Source organism: Typha latifolia, chromosome 8 (genome assembly GCF_019914945.1).
Source record: "Typha latifolia isolate L0001 chromosome 8, TyphaL0001v2, whole genome shotgun sequence".
NCBI classification, from domain to species: Eukaryota; Viridiplantae; Streptophyta; class Magnoliopsida; order Poales; family Typhaceae; genus Typha; species Typha latifolia.
In genome coordinates, this window is record NC_133093.1 from 10,216,753 (window position 1) to 10,234,686 (window position 17,934).

The following is a 17,934-nucleotide window of genomic DNA, read 5'->3' on the forward strand; positions in this document are numbered from 1 at the left end:
GAATAATATTCGAAATATCTGAGAAAGAAAAAGAAGGGTTAATATACAAATAAATACGTCAGCTAATTTAAAAAAAAAAAGAGTATCCAACTAGTGAATATATTATGATCTCTTTCGACCGTTTTCTTTGCTTTGAGAAGCAGCTCGAGGTCCGAATTCTTGTCGGTAGTCGTGTTGTGTTTCTCTTGGCTCTGTTGTTAGGAGACACCAAGATGCAGCTGAAGCAATGCTATTCTAATGAGAATTATGAGATCATACCCTTTTAAATTGGGGTACATTCTCACCTTCTCAAGAAGAAGAAGAAAAAGAAAAGCCTATGGAAATTTATTAATTGGCATAATAATTTGTTATCCTTTACAAAATGACCTTATAATAGTAGATTTGTTAGTTTTTGACCAAAATGTAATAGTTGGTAAAATTATAACTTTATTTTACTATATTTTTAAAACTATTTACCGAAGTACTATAGTTGCTATCAAATAAATAGCATGGAAGATAATTTCATGCAATAAAAGCAAAAGGTAGGAATATTATGTCCAAAAGCCAGGGAATAAACAATACTAAAAACTTAGGGTGTAAGTTAAAGTTATAAATTTCTCAAAAGACTAATGATCATATCAAAGAGGTGCTTGCTTAACAGGATTCCTAACATTTTTATGTCGACCACTTGCTACCACATAACCCTTGAAGCAAAGTCTGTAAAAGTTACAGTGACACCACACAGGTACTTCTTAAAAGAATCCAATCAAAATTAATCAAGCTGCTAACAAGATTTAGAGATCCCGAAATCCAGTAACAATTACTGAACTGCTTAATCCAGTAACTTTGAGATTTGCCCACATTCACTAGCTTTTCATAATAGAGGTAGAGATAAATATATTACTTTGCAAAATTAATCATCTAAAACACACCGAATCCTTGTTAGTATCCAGCAAAAAGATTACATAGAAATGCAACCAATTGCCCATGTAATACTGTGCAAGGTTTCTGCTCAAGAATGATAATAAAGTTTTTTTTAACTACAGATCTACCTAACTACAAGAAGAAAAAAAATATATATAAGGCCATTATGTGCATTCTCAGGATATTTTTTTACTAAAGCAGCTTAAATAGAGGATCCCTTCGCTGTTGAACTATCTCTTAGGCACCAATGTCGCCTGGTGCTGTTTCGCTGACTTCTGGTTCCACCCTCTCAGCACAGCTTCTTAGTGGCACCCTAGCCCCAAATGTGGCAATCTTAAGATCAACCATAGCGAGCTTGTCCTCCAAATGACTCAATAAACTTCTCAGTGACTTCTCAGAGCAGTTGTCTAGTAGAGGGTGCCATAGTTTGTCGTGAAGAATGGGGCAAGGTTCCTCTTGCACCTCACTACTCGAGCCTTCTTCAAGCATCCTAATGTCTTCGTTAAAGAAGTCCTTCGGACCCATTGCTTGCTTGATTTTGCCAGTTTCTTTGGCCTCAAAGTAGTTGCATATGCTTCTCTCTATGGATGGACGATCCTGAGGCCATGTTGTGAGCTCGCCATTGCCCTGAAGAGCATAGCAGATCAAGCATACGTCAACGTCACACAAAATTGCAAGCTCAGAAGCCTTCTTTACTAGTCCTTTTCTTCTCTTCTTTAAGGCATTTTTGCGATTTCTTCTGAACGCTTGCTCAGAAATAGGCATCGGAGCTGGATCCATGTTAGTAGGAGGGAGGAGGAATATTGAAATCTTCCTTTCTTTGGGACCTATAAAGGATAAGCGTAATCCTAATTGGTCAGACTTGCATGAGTAAAAATAGAGAGATTTGCAATCATAACCCTACAATAACAATTTCACGGTTCATGCTGTGTGTTTTCAATTTTTGCAAATCACACCCAGCCAGCAAATATTTTAGATATTTTCACGCGCAACGTATTGAACTAATAAAATATTCTTGTTTTCATACTATCCACCCTAATGAACAATGATGTTAGGATTAACCTAATCCAACATACCTTTTCGCATGCATTATGAAAAAGGCTAGAGCAATGTGCCAATACTGAAAATGCAGGGTGTGGATCACAAAAGTGTTAAAAGGTACATTGTTAAATGCAAATTTCCCTAAATTGTAATATGGGGCTTAATCTGCGGTTTATAACATATGCCCAAATGCGGTTGAATTCCTCAATCTAAGAGAAGAGAAGAGAAGAGAAGAGAAGAGAAGGTATGAAACATATGCGACTATCTAAAATCTTAATTTAGTCGGCAAATTAGATAGCAAAGTATTCCAATCAACCAACCTTACAATAATTAGTAAGAACAGCAAGAACACTACAAATAAAAGAGTAAATTACACTTCTCTTTAGGAAACCTAGTCTTACAAACTTAGATCAATAGCCAAATTGTGACATATAAAAACAAAATGCTACTAAAGGAGAACTGGCACCAACAAACAACAAGCATCATACAATTGAAAACTTTTAGGTATATTACCACGATACAAATTCTCGAGTATTCAACAACATACAAAAGAAAAGGAAAAAGATTGAGAACAATTAGCCTAGAAGAACCAAAACCAACCTAAGATGGCAATAATTTAGATGAATTCGAAGAGGAGGAGAACAAGGTGAGAACTTACTTCGAAGAGGAGACGGCGACGGCGACGGCGACTCGCAGAATATCCAGACGAGGTTTAGGTAACGGGATTATTTATAGACAAGAGACGAGACTTCCAATCCCCAACTCTCGGGTTCTGGTTTCCATATCCGACCCAAACTTCTTATTTCCCGACCCGGTTAAAGGGTTATTGCCTTATTGGACTCGGAGTCGGAATCGGAGTCGGAATCGGAGACGGAATCGGAGTTGGTTGGGACTTGGGCCGGCCCGATCCAAAATTATATGAATTATATCTTTGATCGATAATTTCTTCCGGACAATTGACTATAAATTATGTTTGATTAATATAATCTATTTTTATTAAATAAATACTATGTTTTTACAATAAAGATAGTGCAATAACAGTGATATAGTTCTTTATATGTTGGAATCGGTTTTACAATTTAACTTTAAATCCTTCTTTTAGACGTTGATCCTGTTACCCAACAATACCCATGAGTTCGACCAGACTCAGTTGGAAAATCTGGACTCCAGAGCCCTGTTAGAAGTTTCACACCTTCCAATAGCCAGTTGACAACGTGAGGAAATAGAACAGCGGATTTTATGCTCTTTAGATCGTAGAAAGGAACTTTAATCTAGACAAAAAAACATTAATCACATGAGATGAGTCATTATCCTAATACCCATTGACCTGCAATTAAAGCTACTGTCTTGCAATTGTTTCTGTTAGAGCTGTGCTTGCTGATGGCAACTATACTGAACAGTTAACTTGCAAGCATACAGAATACGCACATTGGATCCTTACAAACCTAATGGTGATCTTGTTCAGTAAACATCAAATAATACCTTTAGCTAAAATCCATGAACCAAAATAACAAATGCCATATTCAGTGAATTCAGTTACACTTGTCTACAAGCTGCAGACTTCCAAGGGTGTGGCCATCTTATAATACACAGTGGACACGATCACTAAATAATCTCAGGTAATAGAAGATCAAATTCTACAGTCGCCTTTGCCTATTGTCTGTACTCCCAAAGTGAAATTGAGCACGAGGTGTCAAATGCGAGCAAAAATCTCTAGTAATATTGCAGATGTCCTACAGAGACAGAAGAGTTAATGTCTCTGAAAAAGCTGTAATGGGTTATATGCTCCGAGATGTTGAAAATTGGCTCGAAATTAAGAAAACCATTTGAACGGGTTAACAACTTCATTGCAATTTGCTGTTATTCTAGTTTTGTATGTCGGCGTTCAAACGGGATGAAAGTGTTGGAACGACATTCGGATGTTCGAGTAGACGAGAGTTTAGAAGATCACAATGTTCGAAAAGCGTTCGAACGTGTACTGCAGGCGTTTAAACGCCGTCCACCCATTCGAACAATTCTGCGAGGCGTGTTTACAGCAGTGCATGGGCGTTCGAACGGCTTATAAAACTTGTTACCAGTAGTGCACGAGCGTTCGAACATCATTCATCAATTTGAATGGCCCACAAATTTTCTTCAGCCTCATAAATAAATAAGTTGGATTTTACGATTGTGAGGGGAGCAAGTTACAAGAGAAAAAATGTGAGAGGCTTTTACGTGAGAACACTCCTATATTGCATTTGGGAGAGATTGGAGAGGGAGAACTTTTTTGTATTTGCATCTCTATATATATTGGATTAGTAGATTGAAGCTTTGCACCTCCCCTGAATGTAAGCATATCACCGAATCACGTAAAATTTCGTCTATAATTTTCTCTTATTTATGTTTTGCATTTATTTTTAAGTCCTTATCTATGATTTGAATGAGTTTTAGAAAATCTTTACGTTTAGCATCTTGATTGTAGATTTCTCATTTGATATTAATATTAACTTTGCTAATATTTAGTTTACCATAATCTTTTGTTATCCTATTAGATTTGTTGAAGTATTTAGGAATCGCTTCTGCCACCCTCTACTATTTCGGATTGCTAGCACAACAATTGGTATCAAACCATAACATAAGAGACTATTCTTTTTCCTCCTTTTACATGACAATCTTGGCATACCATTCAAATTCACACTTAATTTGACCTCCAATTGAATTATAATATTTTTCTCAATGAAGCATCTCAGACCAACCTTGTCCCTCATTAGAAGTAGAATAAACTCTCCTCAAACCATGCCATACTTAAATCTATTTTTTTGAAACAGCATTAATCCTCTACTGTCTTGGAAGTTATCACCACCGCTTTAGGATCAATTTTTGCATCTTAAGATTTCAATGATTTCATTCTCACAAATAATGTCACTTCAAGAAAAATCTGGACTAAGTTCTGTGATGCAATTTCATATCAGTTCAACTCCTTATTGCTAAATTATGTGCATACTTCCATTATACACGAAGATCATACAGTCCAACTGCCAAGAAGATCATATATTATTAGCTAAATAAGCTGATGCTGGACAAAATTAGATTGTAATGCCTGTGAAGTACATGCATGAGAAGAGAACAGGAGTATTATACGTCCATGAATCCATAGGGGCATAAGATATGGTCAGGTGCTTAGTAAGAGTAATTTTTTACAAACATTCCTTGTTTCGCCTCCTCTGCCTCGCCTTCGCCTGTGTATTTCCCTAGCTGAGCGAGGGAGTTGGCCTTGGCGCGCACAAGCAGCGCCTCCTGGGCAGCCTTGACGTTCTCCGGTCGGCCGCCCCATGTTTTCAGGCAAGTGTTTTGGAGTGCTCTCGCATAGGAGAACGACACATGCCACGGGTTTGGGCTCTGGTTCATGGCATTAAGATTCAAAGTTGCCTCCACCTCCGATTGCCCGCCAGAGAGGAACTACAATCCGCAATAGTCAAGTTAGTTACTTTTGCCATGATTAGAAACTAAGCATCTTATAACTTGTACTGAAGGAGTGTGGCACTTGCCATGATTCCAGGCACGGCCGGAGGAATCCTGCGGTGGAGGAGCTTGAGTGTGTAGTCTGCAACCTGCTCCGGTGTGGCCTTCTCTTTGCACTCGGCTCCGGGGGTGACCATGCTGGGCTTGAGGAGAATTCCCTCGAACATCACATTGTTTTCCGCAAGATAGAAGAAGACCTCCGCCCACACCTTCTGTGCCACCTCGAAAGTCCGCTCGATACCATGCTCGCCGTCGAGCAGAATCTCCGGCTCCACGATTGGAACAAGACCGTTGTCCTGAAAAAAAGAGAGGAATTTTTCCACTTCATATCTCTTGCATACAAAAGCGGCTATAGATGAAACAAAAACTATAAGCTGCAGACCTGAGAGATAGAAGCGTAGCGTGCAAGGCCCCAAGCGGCTTCCTTCACCGCGAGAGCTGAAGGGCCATTGGGAATGCTCACCACTGTTCGCCTATTCCAAGAGAATACGAATTAGGTAATCTTCGTATATAGAGGAGAAGAAATTAGGAAAGGGGATGAGGCATAATTCTTACCATTTGGCAAAGCGAGCACCTTGCTGGTAGTAAGCAGCGGATCGGGAAGCGAGCCCGTCGAGGCCTTGGCACCAAGATTCGTCGTTGGAACCAGCGAGAGGAACAAGACCCTGCTCTCAGTAACCGTTCCAAAGCTCATTAGATAATGACCAGAAAATGTTTGTTAAAATGCCTAGGTGAGTTTAGCTTACCTTGTCAACCTTGATGCCGGGCACTATGTTCTGGGCCTCGAGAACATCAACCATCTTCTTGCCGTCGGTAGTCGTTTGGTAAAGGGTCTCTTCGAACAAGATGGCGCCGGAGACGTAGTTGCCGAGGCCGGGGACGGAGACGAGCAGAGTACGGTAGGCTTGGCGGTTGGCCTCGGTGTTCTCCAGGCCGATTGATGCCAGCCTTTTGCCGCAGGTCGCGTTGGATTCGTCCATCGCAAGGATCCCACGCCCCGGGGACGCAATAGTTTTCTACGCCATCGAGTTCATTCCAACAACAAGATCAGAACTTGTCGAAACCAAGAGGAGGAGCATAGAGCCATAGATATGTTTGATGAAATGCTTACCGCAGTTTTGACGAGCTCATCCGCGTAGGAAGACGCGGCGCGGACGGTGAGGGAGACGGGTGAGTGGGATCGGACGGCCACGGAGGCTGCCGGGTGTCGAAGAGACTGCCCCTTCGCCCACTCAGACACGTCGATGACCGGAGAGGACTTGAGGAGGGACGCCGATGCCATTGAAGCCAAGGAGAGAGTTGAGCTCGTTCTCGTTAAACTAGAGCCTTTGCTTCACTCTGCTCTCTTGCGCTTAGTTGTTTGTTCGGTTTGCTCGCTAATTATAGATCAGTGTTGTCAGAAAGAGATCGGAGATTAGCGGCGGAGATGAGCTGACCAATGAGGAGCTCCCAGCTGTATGATAATTCCTACGAGGCAGGAATGGGGCACGCATCGAGAGGTGGAAGATCTCGGAAGGATCTAGTATTCTAGTGGCGATGGTGGTGGTGGTGGACGAGTGAACTCGGTTGTGTCGGATTCTGGAGTTGGTGAATGATTTTGCGAATCGTGACATTCCACACCACGCAAGAGCGAGTCTAGTGAATAGCCACTAGAAATGGTGGGCTCTTTGATGTGACAGCGGGTCCAAATGACGGACAGGGTTCGCCCGTTCCGTTTTAAATGGACAATGGGTCTTTGTTCGGGCTTTGCCAAGGACTGGAGATATTTCTTTTTTTATGGACAGGCGAATGAAATAAATTCCTCTGTCACATATCTGCCACCAATCCATTGATTGCTTCGAAATGTTTCTTGTCTATATAAATTTCTATTTTTTGTTTTCGAAAATTAAAATAGCCTCAAGTAATTTATAACGCAAATATTTTTCTCCTAGTATATGTCAGATATTTTAGCCATCCACAATATTATAAGAGATAAGAATAATTATATTAGGACTCTCTAAACTATTACCTATTTTTATATGCACCTCCTCATTATTTTTTTAGTACATATTATCTCCCTAGATTGTAGAAATTTTTTCAAATACTTAACGACAAAAATATCAAATGATTATTTACTTTTAAAATTTTATCTAATATAAGAGTAAAATATATTTTTATGATCAAATTTAATAAATATATAACAAAAGAGACATTTTAGTTATTTTTATAATTAAGAAAGTTAATATGTTAAAAAATAAATAATGGAATCAATGTAGAAGCGCGCAATTGTTCACATCAAAATATAATTATTCCTAATTCTTTGTTCCCTCTTCCCCCCTTGTACATCATCACAGAGGATCCCCCTCGGTTCGACCTTAGTCCCTTCACACTATGTTACGATCCGACCCATCACACTATGTTACGATTCGACCCTGTGAATTAAGTTGAGTCAAGTCGAGTCGAGTCAAATTAGTTACTTAGCTTTATCTTTCTATTTTAAATTTTAAATAAATCGGATAATTCGCATGTGGATCCGTTAGAAATTTTACTCCTATAAATAGTGGTGGACATGTGTTAATAATTATTATTGGGAGAAATATGAGTTTAGCCAATTATTATTTTCATCATTATCTTTTTACCTTAGTCGTAGATTATCTTTTATCTTCGTAGAAGTATGTCATAACCGCAAATACCTTTCAAACATCCAATATTGTCTGAATGCCAACTACAAGTCTACAAAACAACCTTTTGCTCTGCCTACATGTATAAATGCATATTTTTTTAATCTTACAAACAAAAGAAAACGGGTAATCATAATATATTCCATAAAATTTGGCATTACTAGTAGATGGGAAAAATCTGTGGAAAATAAATAAAAATAAAACATTGATCCCATATAGCAAGGACACACACATCCAACCAGCAGATGAGACCCACTTTGCTAATGTTAATAGCTATCAAAATTAGTTTGTTAGAGCATAACATGGATTTAATGCAGGTCGACACATGCAAATCAATCAAAGTATGTTGTTAAATATATATTATCGCTTCGATCGTGCACATCCAATAAATCTAATAGTGATCGAAAGGTTACAAGTTGCTTGCAGTTTACTAAATTAACCTACCCCATCTCTAGATTTCGCAGGCCAAGTATCGGGCCGAGATCCAGCCCAATATAAACCCTCGGGACCGCTCGTGTTGTTCTCATGTGACCCACTCCCCGCACCAAGAAAGCCACTTAAAAGCGGTAAAAAGGAGAGGAAAAAGAAGGTCGGACCCTATTTGAGCTGTTCACCTCATCTCCCTTCCGCTGGGAAAACCCGCGCCCATAGAGAAGAGAACAGGGGGGGTGGAAAAAAAGTATAACCCGAAAGGGCGAGACGAAGAAGAAGAAGAAATGGCTAGGGTTTTGCTCGGACCCTAGGTCTATCTCTGCCCTCGATCCATGGAATCGGAACTGGAGTTTCTCACCGTCCCTCCCGGTCTCCCTTACTCGATCGAGCCCTCCGGGGAGGAGTGGCTTCCGCCGCCTCCTCCTGCGGAGGCGGAATCGTCTCCGAGCCGTCTTGAATTAGGGATGGGATCTCATCTAATGGACGATTCCAATCTCCTCGCTTCAATCTTGGACGACGGAGGCGGAGTTAGTGGCGCAGTGGAGGTACCGGAACCGGTGGCGGTGGCGGTGGCGGTGGAGGCGGCGGCGAGAGAAACCGTCGTGAAGAGGAAGCGAGGCCGGCCGCCGAAGTATAAGGACGGCGCTAGGGTTCCCGTGGGAAAGAAGAAGGAAGAGGAGGAGGAGGTGGTTTGCTTTATTTGCTTCGATGGGGGTGATCTGGTGGTTTGTGATCGTAGGTTAGTGACTTCTTCACTCTTTGGTCTTATCTACTTTGCTCTTTAAGGTATCTCCCTTTTCTTGTTGGTTGAATTATGTTCTGGTATTGTAGGGGTTGTCCAAAGGTGTATCATCCGGCTTGCGTTAAGAGGGACGAGTCTTTCTTTCGCTTGAGGGGCAAATGGAATTGCGGTGGGTTTGCACTTCCTTTTTTCCTTTCAATTTGACTACATTTTTATTCATCTTCACTATCGTTTCCATTGGTCTAATCTGTAGTAAAGCAGGATATAGATTTTTTTAATTAACAGTTATTTGCGTCTAGGAGAGCTGTAAATGCCGAAGCAGTAAGGGCTGTGAAATATGACTCTCTGAAACTTTGTTTTTTGGGTACTGATGATCCTGCAAATATATAGGGATAAATTTCAATCCATCTTAGGCATTCTATCATATCATGTTTATCAGATGTAAGTGTGGTCTTCTAATTTACCAAATATCACTCTATTTAGTTAAATATTTTGATAAGCAGCAACAGCTTAGGTATTTGTTTTTATTTTTATCTAAACTTTGTGCTGAAATGAAGTATATAGTGATACATAATTTTTCTAGAGGATAGGTTACTTGAGAGAGATGTTTTGCTAACAAAGAGCACATAGTGCACTATTACGAAAGAGTATTTTATTTAAGTAGCAGGTTCTCTCCTTATAGGGAGGAGAAGATCATGAATCCAAGACTACAATGTGAAGAATTAGTGAGAAAAGACATGGTAACATTTAATTTCACAGAACTAAGCTGTTCCACTAGGAGAAGATGAATGGAAGAGATTAATCTGTATAGCTGATCCCAAATAGTTTGGAATTAAAACCTTTAATGCTATATTTTTCAAGTTTGAAATGGAATCTTTATATTTTATCCACATGTGGGCCAGTTACCCAAAGATATGTCACTAAGCATGGATAGAGGAAGTCTTATGTTGTTCTCTTTCACTATCAGTTACCCTGTACTAGATATAAGTTCTTGGATTCTGACTATGTTTTTTTCTCTTCACCTTGCATATTAGGCTGGCATATCTGCAGCAGTTGTGAAAAGGCTGCACAATACATGTGCTATACCTGCACATACTCTCTGTGCAAAGGATGCATTAAAGGGGCTAAATTTTTTGGTGTGAGGGGGAGCAAGGGTTTCTGTGAGACCTGTTTCAGCACTATAATGTTGGTAGAATCAGAAGAGGCTGACAAAGAGAAAAAGGTATGCCCTAAATCAATTCTGGCATGTGCTTCTCTTGATATTATGTAGCGTTCTTCAATCAGTTATATTTCTTATGCATAATGTCGTACTTTTTGTGACAATAATCAAATGGTGGATGTGCTCTAAGAGATTTGAGAGGATTATCTGTACTGATTTTTTTACATTAAAATTTAAAACAATTTGAGTTAAGAGTAGTCTCTATACCCTGCCTTTTCATCATGATATCTTGAAATCTTGAGCATATTAGTGCTACCCCTTCGAGAGCACTTCAATAAGTGGCTCTTGTAATTCTTTACCATGTAATGCCTTTCTAGTTTTTGTTGTATCTGTCTATGTAGATTCCTAAACAGTGATGTGGTGGCTCATGGCAGAAGTTCCTTGTTTGCAAAATTAAATTATCTAGTTTTCCTGCACAGGTTGGGATTGATTTTGATGACAAGAGTAGCTGGGAATATTTGTTCAAACTATATTGGTTAGATCAGAAAAGGAGACTGTCTCTAACATTAGACGAACTAAGTAATGCTAGGAATTCATGGAGACAATCTGGTGCCTCAGTTTTCAAGGAGGAATCTTCCGATGAATCATATGATGCTAATAATGACCAAGATGCTAGTTCTGATAGCTCTTCAGGACACCACAGACGAAGCAGTTCCTCAAGGAAAAAGGTTAGAAAACGTTCCAAGAATAACATTGATGGTGGAAGTTCAGGCAAAAAAGTCGAAAGGTTTGTTAAAGAAATTGAAAGTTCCCAAAAGAAAGCAGAAAGTGAAGGAACATGTTTGACCGGAAACTTAGATTGGGCTTCGCCAGAACTCTTGGAATTTGTAGGGCACATGAAAGATGGTGACATATCTGTGATATCACAGTTTGATGTGCAGGCTCTTCTGCTTGAATATATAAAACAAAATAATCTCCGCGATCCTCGCAGAAAAAGTCAAATAATTTGTGATTCAAGGCTTCAGTACTTGTTTGGGAAACCACGTGTTGGTCATTTTGAGATGTTAAAACTTTTAGAGTCTCACTTTCTTATAAAAGAGGCTTCACAAACAGTGAGTGATGACAACCAAGGGAGAGCTTTGGATCCTGATTCAAGTCAAATGGAAGCTGAAGGATACAGTGATATGGCAATGAAAGTAATTTCAGATAAGAGAAGGAAAGCCCGTAAAAAGATGGAGAAGGAACCACAGATTAATCTTGATGATTATGCGGCAGTTGATGTGCATAACATTAATCTAATTTACTTGCGTCGTGGGCTGATGGAAGATTTGATTGATGATATTGAGACATTCAGTGGTAAAGTTGTAGGCGCTTTTGTAAGGATAAGAATTCCTGGTACTGGTCAAAGGCAAGATATGTATCGTCTGGTTAAAGTTGTTGGTAAGAGCTGCCCTCTTAGTCTATTATTGAACTAACTTGAGATTACAAATGTTCATAAGCCTATTTCTGTCTATTCTTTATGCAGGGACAAACAAGGTTGCTGAAAGCTACAAGATTGGTAAGAAGACAACAGATATTGCACTAGAGATATTAAATTTAGACAAAAAGGAGGTTATTACAGTGGATGCCATTTCAAATCAGGAGTTCACAGAGGTTGATAAATATATTGTTACTCAATAATTTACCATCTGTTTGTTAGTAATATCACCATGAAAATGCGTGTAATATCAGAAATTGTTTATATCTGAATATCTTCATATTCTTTTACCGTGCATTTGCTTGAATTGACCAGTCTTTTGGTTTTTCTTGGTTAAGTAGAAAGTGTGCTCACTATGAAGTCTATTTCCCATTTTGGTAGAATTCAGTAGGAGTTGACAATTCATTTACGCATTGATCAATTAGACCTTTTGAAACAATGTATCAGGATTTTAGTGGAACACAACTAATCTTTTCTTGCTTGGAGGTTCTACTATTACTCTCACATAAAAATCGTGATCTGTATTGTGATATTTGCGCTTTGAATTGTCATGATGTCAGAGTATTTTTCAGCACAAATTCCCTCCATCACATACCTCACATTCACTCGTACTACTCGGTGGCTTCATGCATGAGTTGCAGTATTGTCAGTTCTTCTAAAACACTATATTGGATAATTTTTGGGTAGAAAAATTAAGTGCTTACTTAAGCTAAATTAACTTTTTATTTGTTGGAACTGCTTGCTTAAGTCAAAGGAATTGCTTTGTTTGTCAGAACTTCTTTGAAGGTAATGCTCTGTTCTCTTTTCTTCTTGGTCTGACTGATGATTCTTTTCCACTTGCTTTCCTAGGAAGAATGCAAACGCTTACGACAGAGCGTTAAATGTGGCCTAATTACGCGATTAACAGTGGTAATGCTCGAATGTTGTTCAACATCTGTTCTTTAGCCTTACTTGCAGAAGTTGTATATAATCCATAATATCTTTTATTTCTATCACCTTCAGGGTCATCTTCAGGAGAAAGCTAGGATCCTCCAAACTTTGAGAGTTAATGATGTGAGCGCTAATACAGTACATTTTATTTACTTCCTTTTGAAGATTTTCAGCAGATAATTTTGATTATATGTCATCTGGTACTAAAGAGAGACTCTTCTTGGCATAATTGGATTTTGTGACTCAATTCAGTGGTTGGAAACTGAGAAGCTGCGGCTCAGTCATCTCCGTGATCGTGCAAGTGAAACAGGCCGTAGAAAAGAATATCCTTTTTGTATAGCATCATATACTTGTTCTACTTTTGCAATAAGAAATATGATAGGTACGTCTAGGAAGAAGATTTAAAAATGATTTTCATGGGCAATGTTCCCAGTAATCTCCACTTAATCAATATGTGTTAAATCTTCTGTTTTTATCTTTCTTGCCCTTTTGAATAACTTTTTTTCTTCTTTGAAATTTGGTCAAAGTGGGTTTGCACCAGTTACTTTTTTTTATAATTACATCCCATTGTTTTATTCCACCAGATTTTCAACACCCTGTTATATATGTATACTTTATATGGTTTTCCAATCAATTAACTTCAAACTTGGGAGAAGCATTTATATCTTACATCTATTATTAGTGTTCATTTAGTCTTCCACTTGAGGTCGTCTTCTATTTATCAAATCATTAAACGATTTTTTTTCCTAAATCTAATTCTTAGTAATATAATTTCTAATGTATTTTAGAAGTCTGTTTGAAGCTCAATGCTTCTACTATAGTATTTGCCAATTACTGAGCACCATTATCTGTATTGGCCATCACACACAATCCTGAATGTCTTTGTACAATTAATCACATGTTCTTTTGGCAGATCTAATTTGTGGTGGTATGGTTTTAATGTATCTTAGCAGTCTGTTTTGAGCTCATAGCCATTGTATTTTGCATTTCCTGGGCTCCATAATCTCTTTTGGCCATCATATATTCATATGCAATCCTGGTTTGTGTGTGTGTGTGAAACTGTAGTCAGTTGTGTCTCAAATTTTTGATCTAGATTAAGAAACATAAAATTATGATTCTGTGGCCCTTGACCATTTTTACGCTCAGAGAGTGTGTGGAAAAATTGCAGCTTCTAAGCACACCTGAAGAGCGCATGCGTAAATTAAATGAAGTTCCAGAAATACATGCTGACCCACATATGAATCCAGATTATGAATCTGCCGAGGAAGAAACAGACTCCAGAAAATCTGGTAATCAGAGTCCTGAGTATTGAGGCATTCCCGTAAATATTTTGTTTTATTTGGCAGTTCTTTATAATAAATGGTGAATGTGATCAATGTCTTTCCATGCAGACAGCTATAAGACTAGTAGATCGAGGGAGTCTTCATCTAGTAGGAATGGAAGGGACTTGATCCTTTCAGGAAGAGTCCGGAATGATGCAGAGAAAGGCTCAAACATGAGCTTCCTCTCTGCCAGGGGTGCATCAACAGATGGTGCAGTTAGCAAAATAGATGCCTTCCATGATGTGGGTGATAAGAAAGAATTATCATGGAACCAAGAGAGAGATTTGCATTGGATGAATGGCTGGGACACTCCAAAATCTCAAACTAGTGTAAGCAGTTCAGAGGTTGGTGTTACAAAACCTGGGCAGCCATATGATGTTACAATAGAAACTACACCATCATTGTCTGCTATGGGTTCAGTACTGTCAAATATTAGTGAGACTGATAAGGTGTGGCACTATAAAGACCCTGCTGGACATATCCAGGGTCCTTTTTCTATTGCACAGCTGGGCAAATGGTCTAGCTACTTCCCACCTGACCTAAGGATATGGCTAATGTTTGAGAACCCAGAGAAATCTGTATTATTAGCTAATGTACTGCCAAGATTCCAGAAAGATTCACCTAAACAGGAGCCTCAGCATAACAATTTCCTTCAGCCTACGAGTCTTGCAGGTGTATCAGGTAACAGAAGTAGTAATTGTGAGGCTGTTTGGCCTGGAAATAATTATTCCACAGGGGTAGGTAGTACACGACATGGAAACAACTGGAACGAGAACAGTAGTAATGCTAGTTTCTCTTCTATTGGTTATACCATGCAAAATGCTGGTAGAATGGCTAGGCAGTCTATCAACTATTCTGCAGCAAATGGAGAAGTTGGTGGTGCTCAGAGAGTCTGGGAACCATCAAAGGATGCTTACACTTGGCACAATCAGGTTCAAAGTCATAAAGAACCTGCATTGACTGCTCAATTTTCTGCCAGTTCATATGGATCATCACATGCTGGAGGGGTTCGAGGAGGTGATTTTGGAAAATGGAGCAATGGTCAGGATTCTGAAAATATGTGGAGTCCGAAATCCCATAGGTTACATCCTGTAACTCAGGGTCATGAAAAGAATCATCATAATTGGAGCACTTCAAGCCAACAGTCTCAATGCAACTCAAGAGAAAATCGGAAAGCCCGACCTGTGAGTGATTCCTCTTCTCAACTGTATAATGATTCATATAGCCGACCTACCATCATCCCACAGACTGGGAGAGATCAGACAAATTGTCAAGGTGCTTTAAGCCCACATACTGCATCTATTGGTCAACCAGTAGGCTCTCGCTGTGGTTCCGTGCCAAACATTGCATCTCATGGGGAACATCAATCAGATACTGCATCTATGGACTCTAAACTTTGTCCTTCCTCAGCAAATTCTTCTGGGAATTGGGTCTCAAGTTCTGTTTCTAATGTGATGAAGCTGTCTGAAAGATCTCAAGGGTCAGGATCTTGGTCTTCTACATCTGGTTCTACATGTAACATGAGTAAGATGGAAGAAACTGTGAAAGCAGTCCAGAATCAGGAGGGAAATAACATTTTGAATGATTTCCAGACATCTAATCAGCAGGGAAAAGCTTCTGAAGTTGATGCTCAGTGTATTTTGATAGATCAAGCAGCTTGTCAATCCCCAAGGGACGAAATGGTTTCATCCAATGATGTGACTGCTGTGGATAGGCCTGTTAAGAACAAGAATACATTCTTCGAGATTGAATGTCCCAGTCCAACTCCACAGTGTGCAAAGAATGAGCCTTCTGTAGTCCAGTCCAAGGAACCTGATTGTGGTGAGACATGGACTGGAGATGAACGATCAGTTCATAATGATTTGGTATGTGATCCTACATCTACTCTTGCGTCAGAATTATCTGGTCCACCTGCATCCATTGCTTGTGAAGCAAATTGTGCACAATTACTTTCAAGGGACATAACCAAAGATCTGGGTGATAGAGATTCCATCTCTCAGATACAAGTATTGAATAACCAGGCCCTTTTTGCTTGCTCACAAGATGAAATGGTTGATCCTGCCTCAACTGCTAAGCTGACAGCTGAATCTGACCTGCTGGAGTGCTTCACAGGTCAAGGATCTAAAAGTCTCGGCCAACATGAACTGTTAGAATTCCAAAGGTGCATACCTACCTCAACTGGGAGAGAAGAGCTAGATGGTTCAAGCATTAATCCAGTTTCTTCAGGGGGAGAAGCAAGCTTCTCCCTACAGGAACCTGTGAAGTCCTCTAACTGGGAAAGCGAGGACGACCTGATGAGCTGTGAGTGGTCGTTACCATCTCCTACGCCAACTCCCAAGCCTTCTGGATGGGAAAATTGTGGCATTTCTACCTCAGGTAACTGCTAGAACAAAACTGTTTTTTTTATAATTGTTGTGAGTCACTGCCATCTACATTAAATCTATAGAATTCTCTCTTCCAGGTCATGTGCCTCCAGCGAGCGGTGCAGAAATAGAGCTAGAACAAGAAGATGAACATGTCAGTTTGGTGAAGACAAATGCTACTGCAGCCTGGGAACCACCAGGGCAGGTGAGCACTAAATTAAGCACAGGGTTTGAAGCAACACCAAAGATTAATTCTCTCGGAAACTTGGACATTGGATCACTTTCTAAGGTAAAAACAAACCCAAATGTTGGATGGGCAGCATCACTTCAGGATACCGCAACTAGTCCTGGTTGGCAAATATCTGCTCAAGGAAACTTGAATCTCAGTTCTGGTTGGGGAACCATTGATAAGGAGAACTCCAACATAGCTTCTGTTTGGGAAGCGACCACAACAGGAAATAGTAATACAAGTAAGAATGTCAGTTGGGCAGCACCAAGAAATCAGGGAATAACCAGTGTGAATGCTAGTTGGGGTACACCACTAGGAAGTACCAATAGTAGCTGGAGTTCACCAGCCTTTGATGCTGATTATATGAGCAGACAAGGGAAGCATAACGAGGACAATTATCTGAATTGTAGAGGGTCAGGGAATTGCAATGGGAGGAATTGGTCGAACGTTGGTGGTGGTGGAGGGTCATCTAGGCCAACTTTGAGAGGGCAAGTTCAGAAGGGGATATGTAAATTCCATGAGAGTGGCTACTGCAAGAAGGGTGCATCTTGTAACTATCTGCATCCATGATTGCAGCAGTACAACGATTTTGATTTCATACTTCCACTTCTCTCCATTTCTTGTCATGTACAGTGTAGTTACAATTTAGTTGGTATGGCAACACCAAAGCATTGTGATGGAATGCCATTTAGGACTTTGTGTAGAAAGAAAGTGCTTATTTTCTTTATAATACTCGTTAACAATTGTAATTTCTTCAATCACCGACATATGATTGAATGAGTAGTTTTCTCAGGAGTAGATAAATTTCTGCTGTCCGAATTTGGAATCCACAATTTTATTTGTCCTCCAACGGAATTTCTTTTAGGAGTTATTTGCAGGTCTTGCTAGTCTTGTACAGGAAATCTAGTAACTCAGCACGGTTGGAGCAAAACTCTCAGATTATAAGGCTGCTGAAGAGTTTTGCAGTTGATTATTCAGCTGCTGTCAATCTTTCAAAAGATATTGGAAAAATTCTTGAAGAATTAAGTTATGCATGTCGAATGTTTCCCGTGAAGTTTAGTTTATAGCTCTTATTGGATGTGGCTATGTTTTGAGTTTCAATATTTTTTTGTTTTTTTGTTTTTTTTTGGTGTGTGGCTAAAGCGGTGTGGGTTGTGGCAACTACTTTATTGTAG

General features: G+C 39.6%; 2 protein-coding genes and 1 long non-coding RNA gene across 4 annotated transcripts; 1 reads left to right on the top strand and 2 right to left on the bottom strand.

Annotated features, from left to right (window-relative positions):
* Positions 1-850: 850 nt before the first annotated feature.
* Positions 851-2,759, bottom strand: LOC140793900 (uncharacterized). Its single transcript, XR_012110029.1, has 2 exons — positions 2,603-2,759; positions 851-1,730 (listed from the first exon to the last, which is right to left on the bottom strand). It is a non-coding gene; the product is annotated as an uncharacterized lncRNA (long non-coding RNA).
* A 2,189-nt stretch (positions 2,760-4,948) lies between these two features.
* Positions 4,949-7,031, bottom strand: LOC140794330 (fructose-bisphosphate aldolase 1, chloroplastic). The gene is made up of 6 exons (XM_073146336.1): positions 6,557-7,031; positions 6,192-6,461; positions 6,001-6,110; positions 5,828-5,918; positions 5,472-5,741; positions 4,949-5,382 (listed from the first exon to the last, which is right to left on the bottom strand). Exons 1-6 carry the CDS (start codon positions 6,725-6,727, stop codon positions 5,104-5,106), a joined length of 1,191 nt encoding a protein of 396 aa, XP_073002437.1. The 5' UTR covers positions 6,728-7,031; the 3' UTR covers positions 4,949-5,103.
* A 1,659-nt stretch (positions 7,032-8,690) lies between these two features.
* On the top strand, positions 8,691-17,563 carry LOC140793698 (uncharacterized). 2 transcript variants are annotated; one of them, XM_073145345.1, is made up of 11 exons: positions 8,691-9,276; positions 9,369-9,448; positions 10,314-10,501; positions 10,918-11,878; positions 11,964-12,091; positions 12,765-12,824; positions 12,918-12,968; positions 13,098-13,168; positions 13,986-14,134; positions 14,237-16,543; positions 16,614-17,563. In XM_073145345.1, the coding sequence occupies exons 1-11, from the start codon at positions 8,870-8,872 to the stop codon at positions 17,327-17,329; spliced, it is 5,118 nt and encodes a 1,705-aa protein (XP_073001446.1). In that variant the 5' UTR covers positions 8,691-8,869; the 3' UTR covers positions 17,330-17,563. The 2 variants fall into 2 exon arrangements, with proteins under 2 accessions (XP_073001446.1, XP_073001448.1); XM_073145347.1 differs by having other exon boundaries at positions 16,629-17,563.
* Positions 17,564-17,934: the final 371 nt, after the last annotated feature.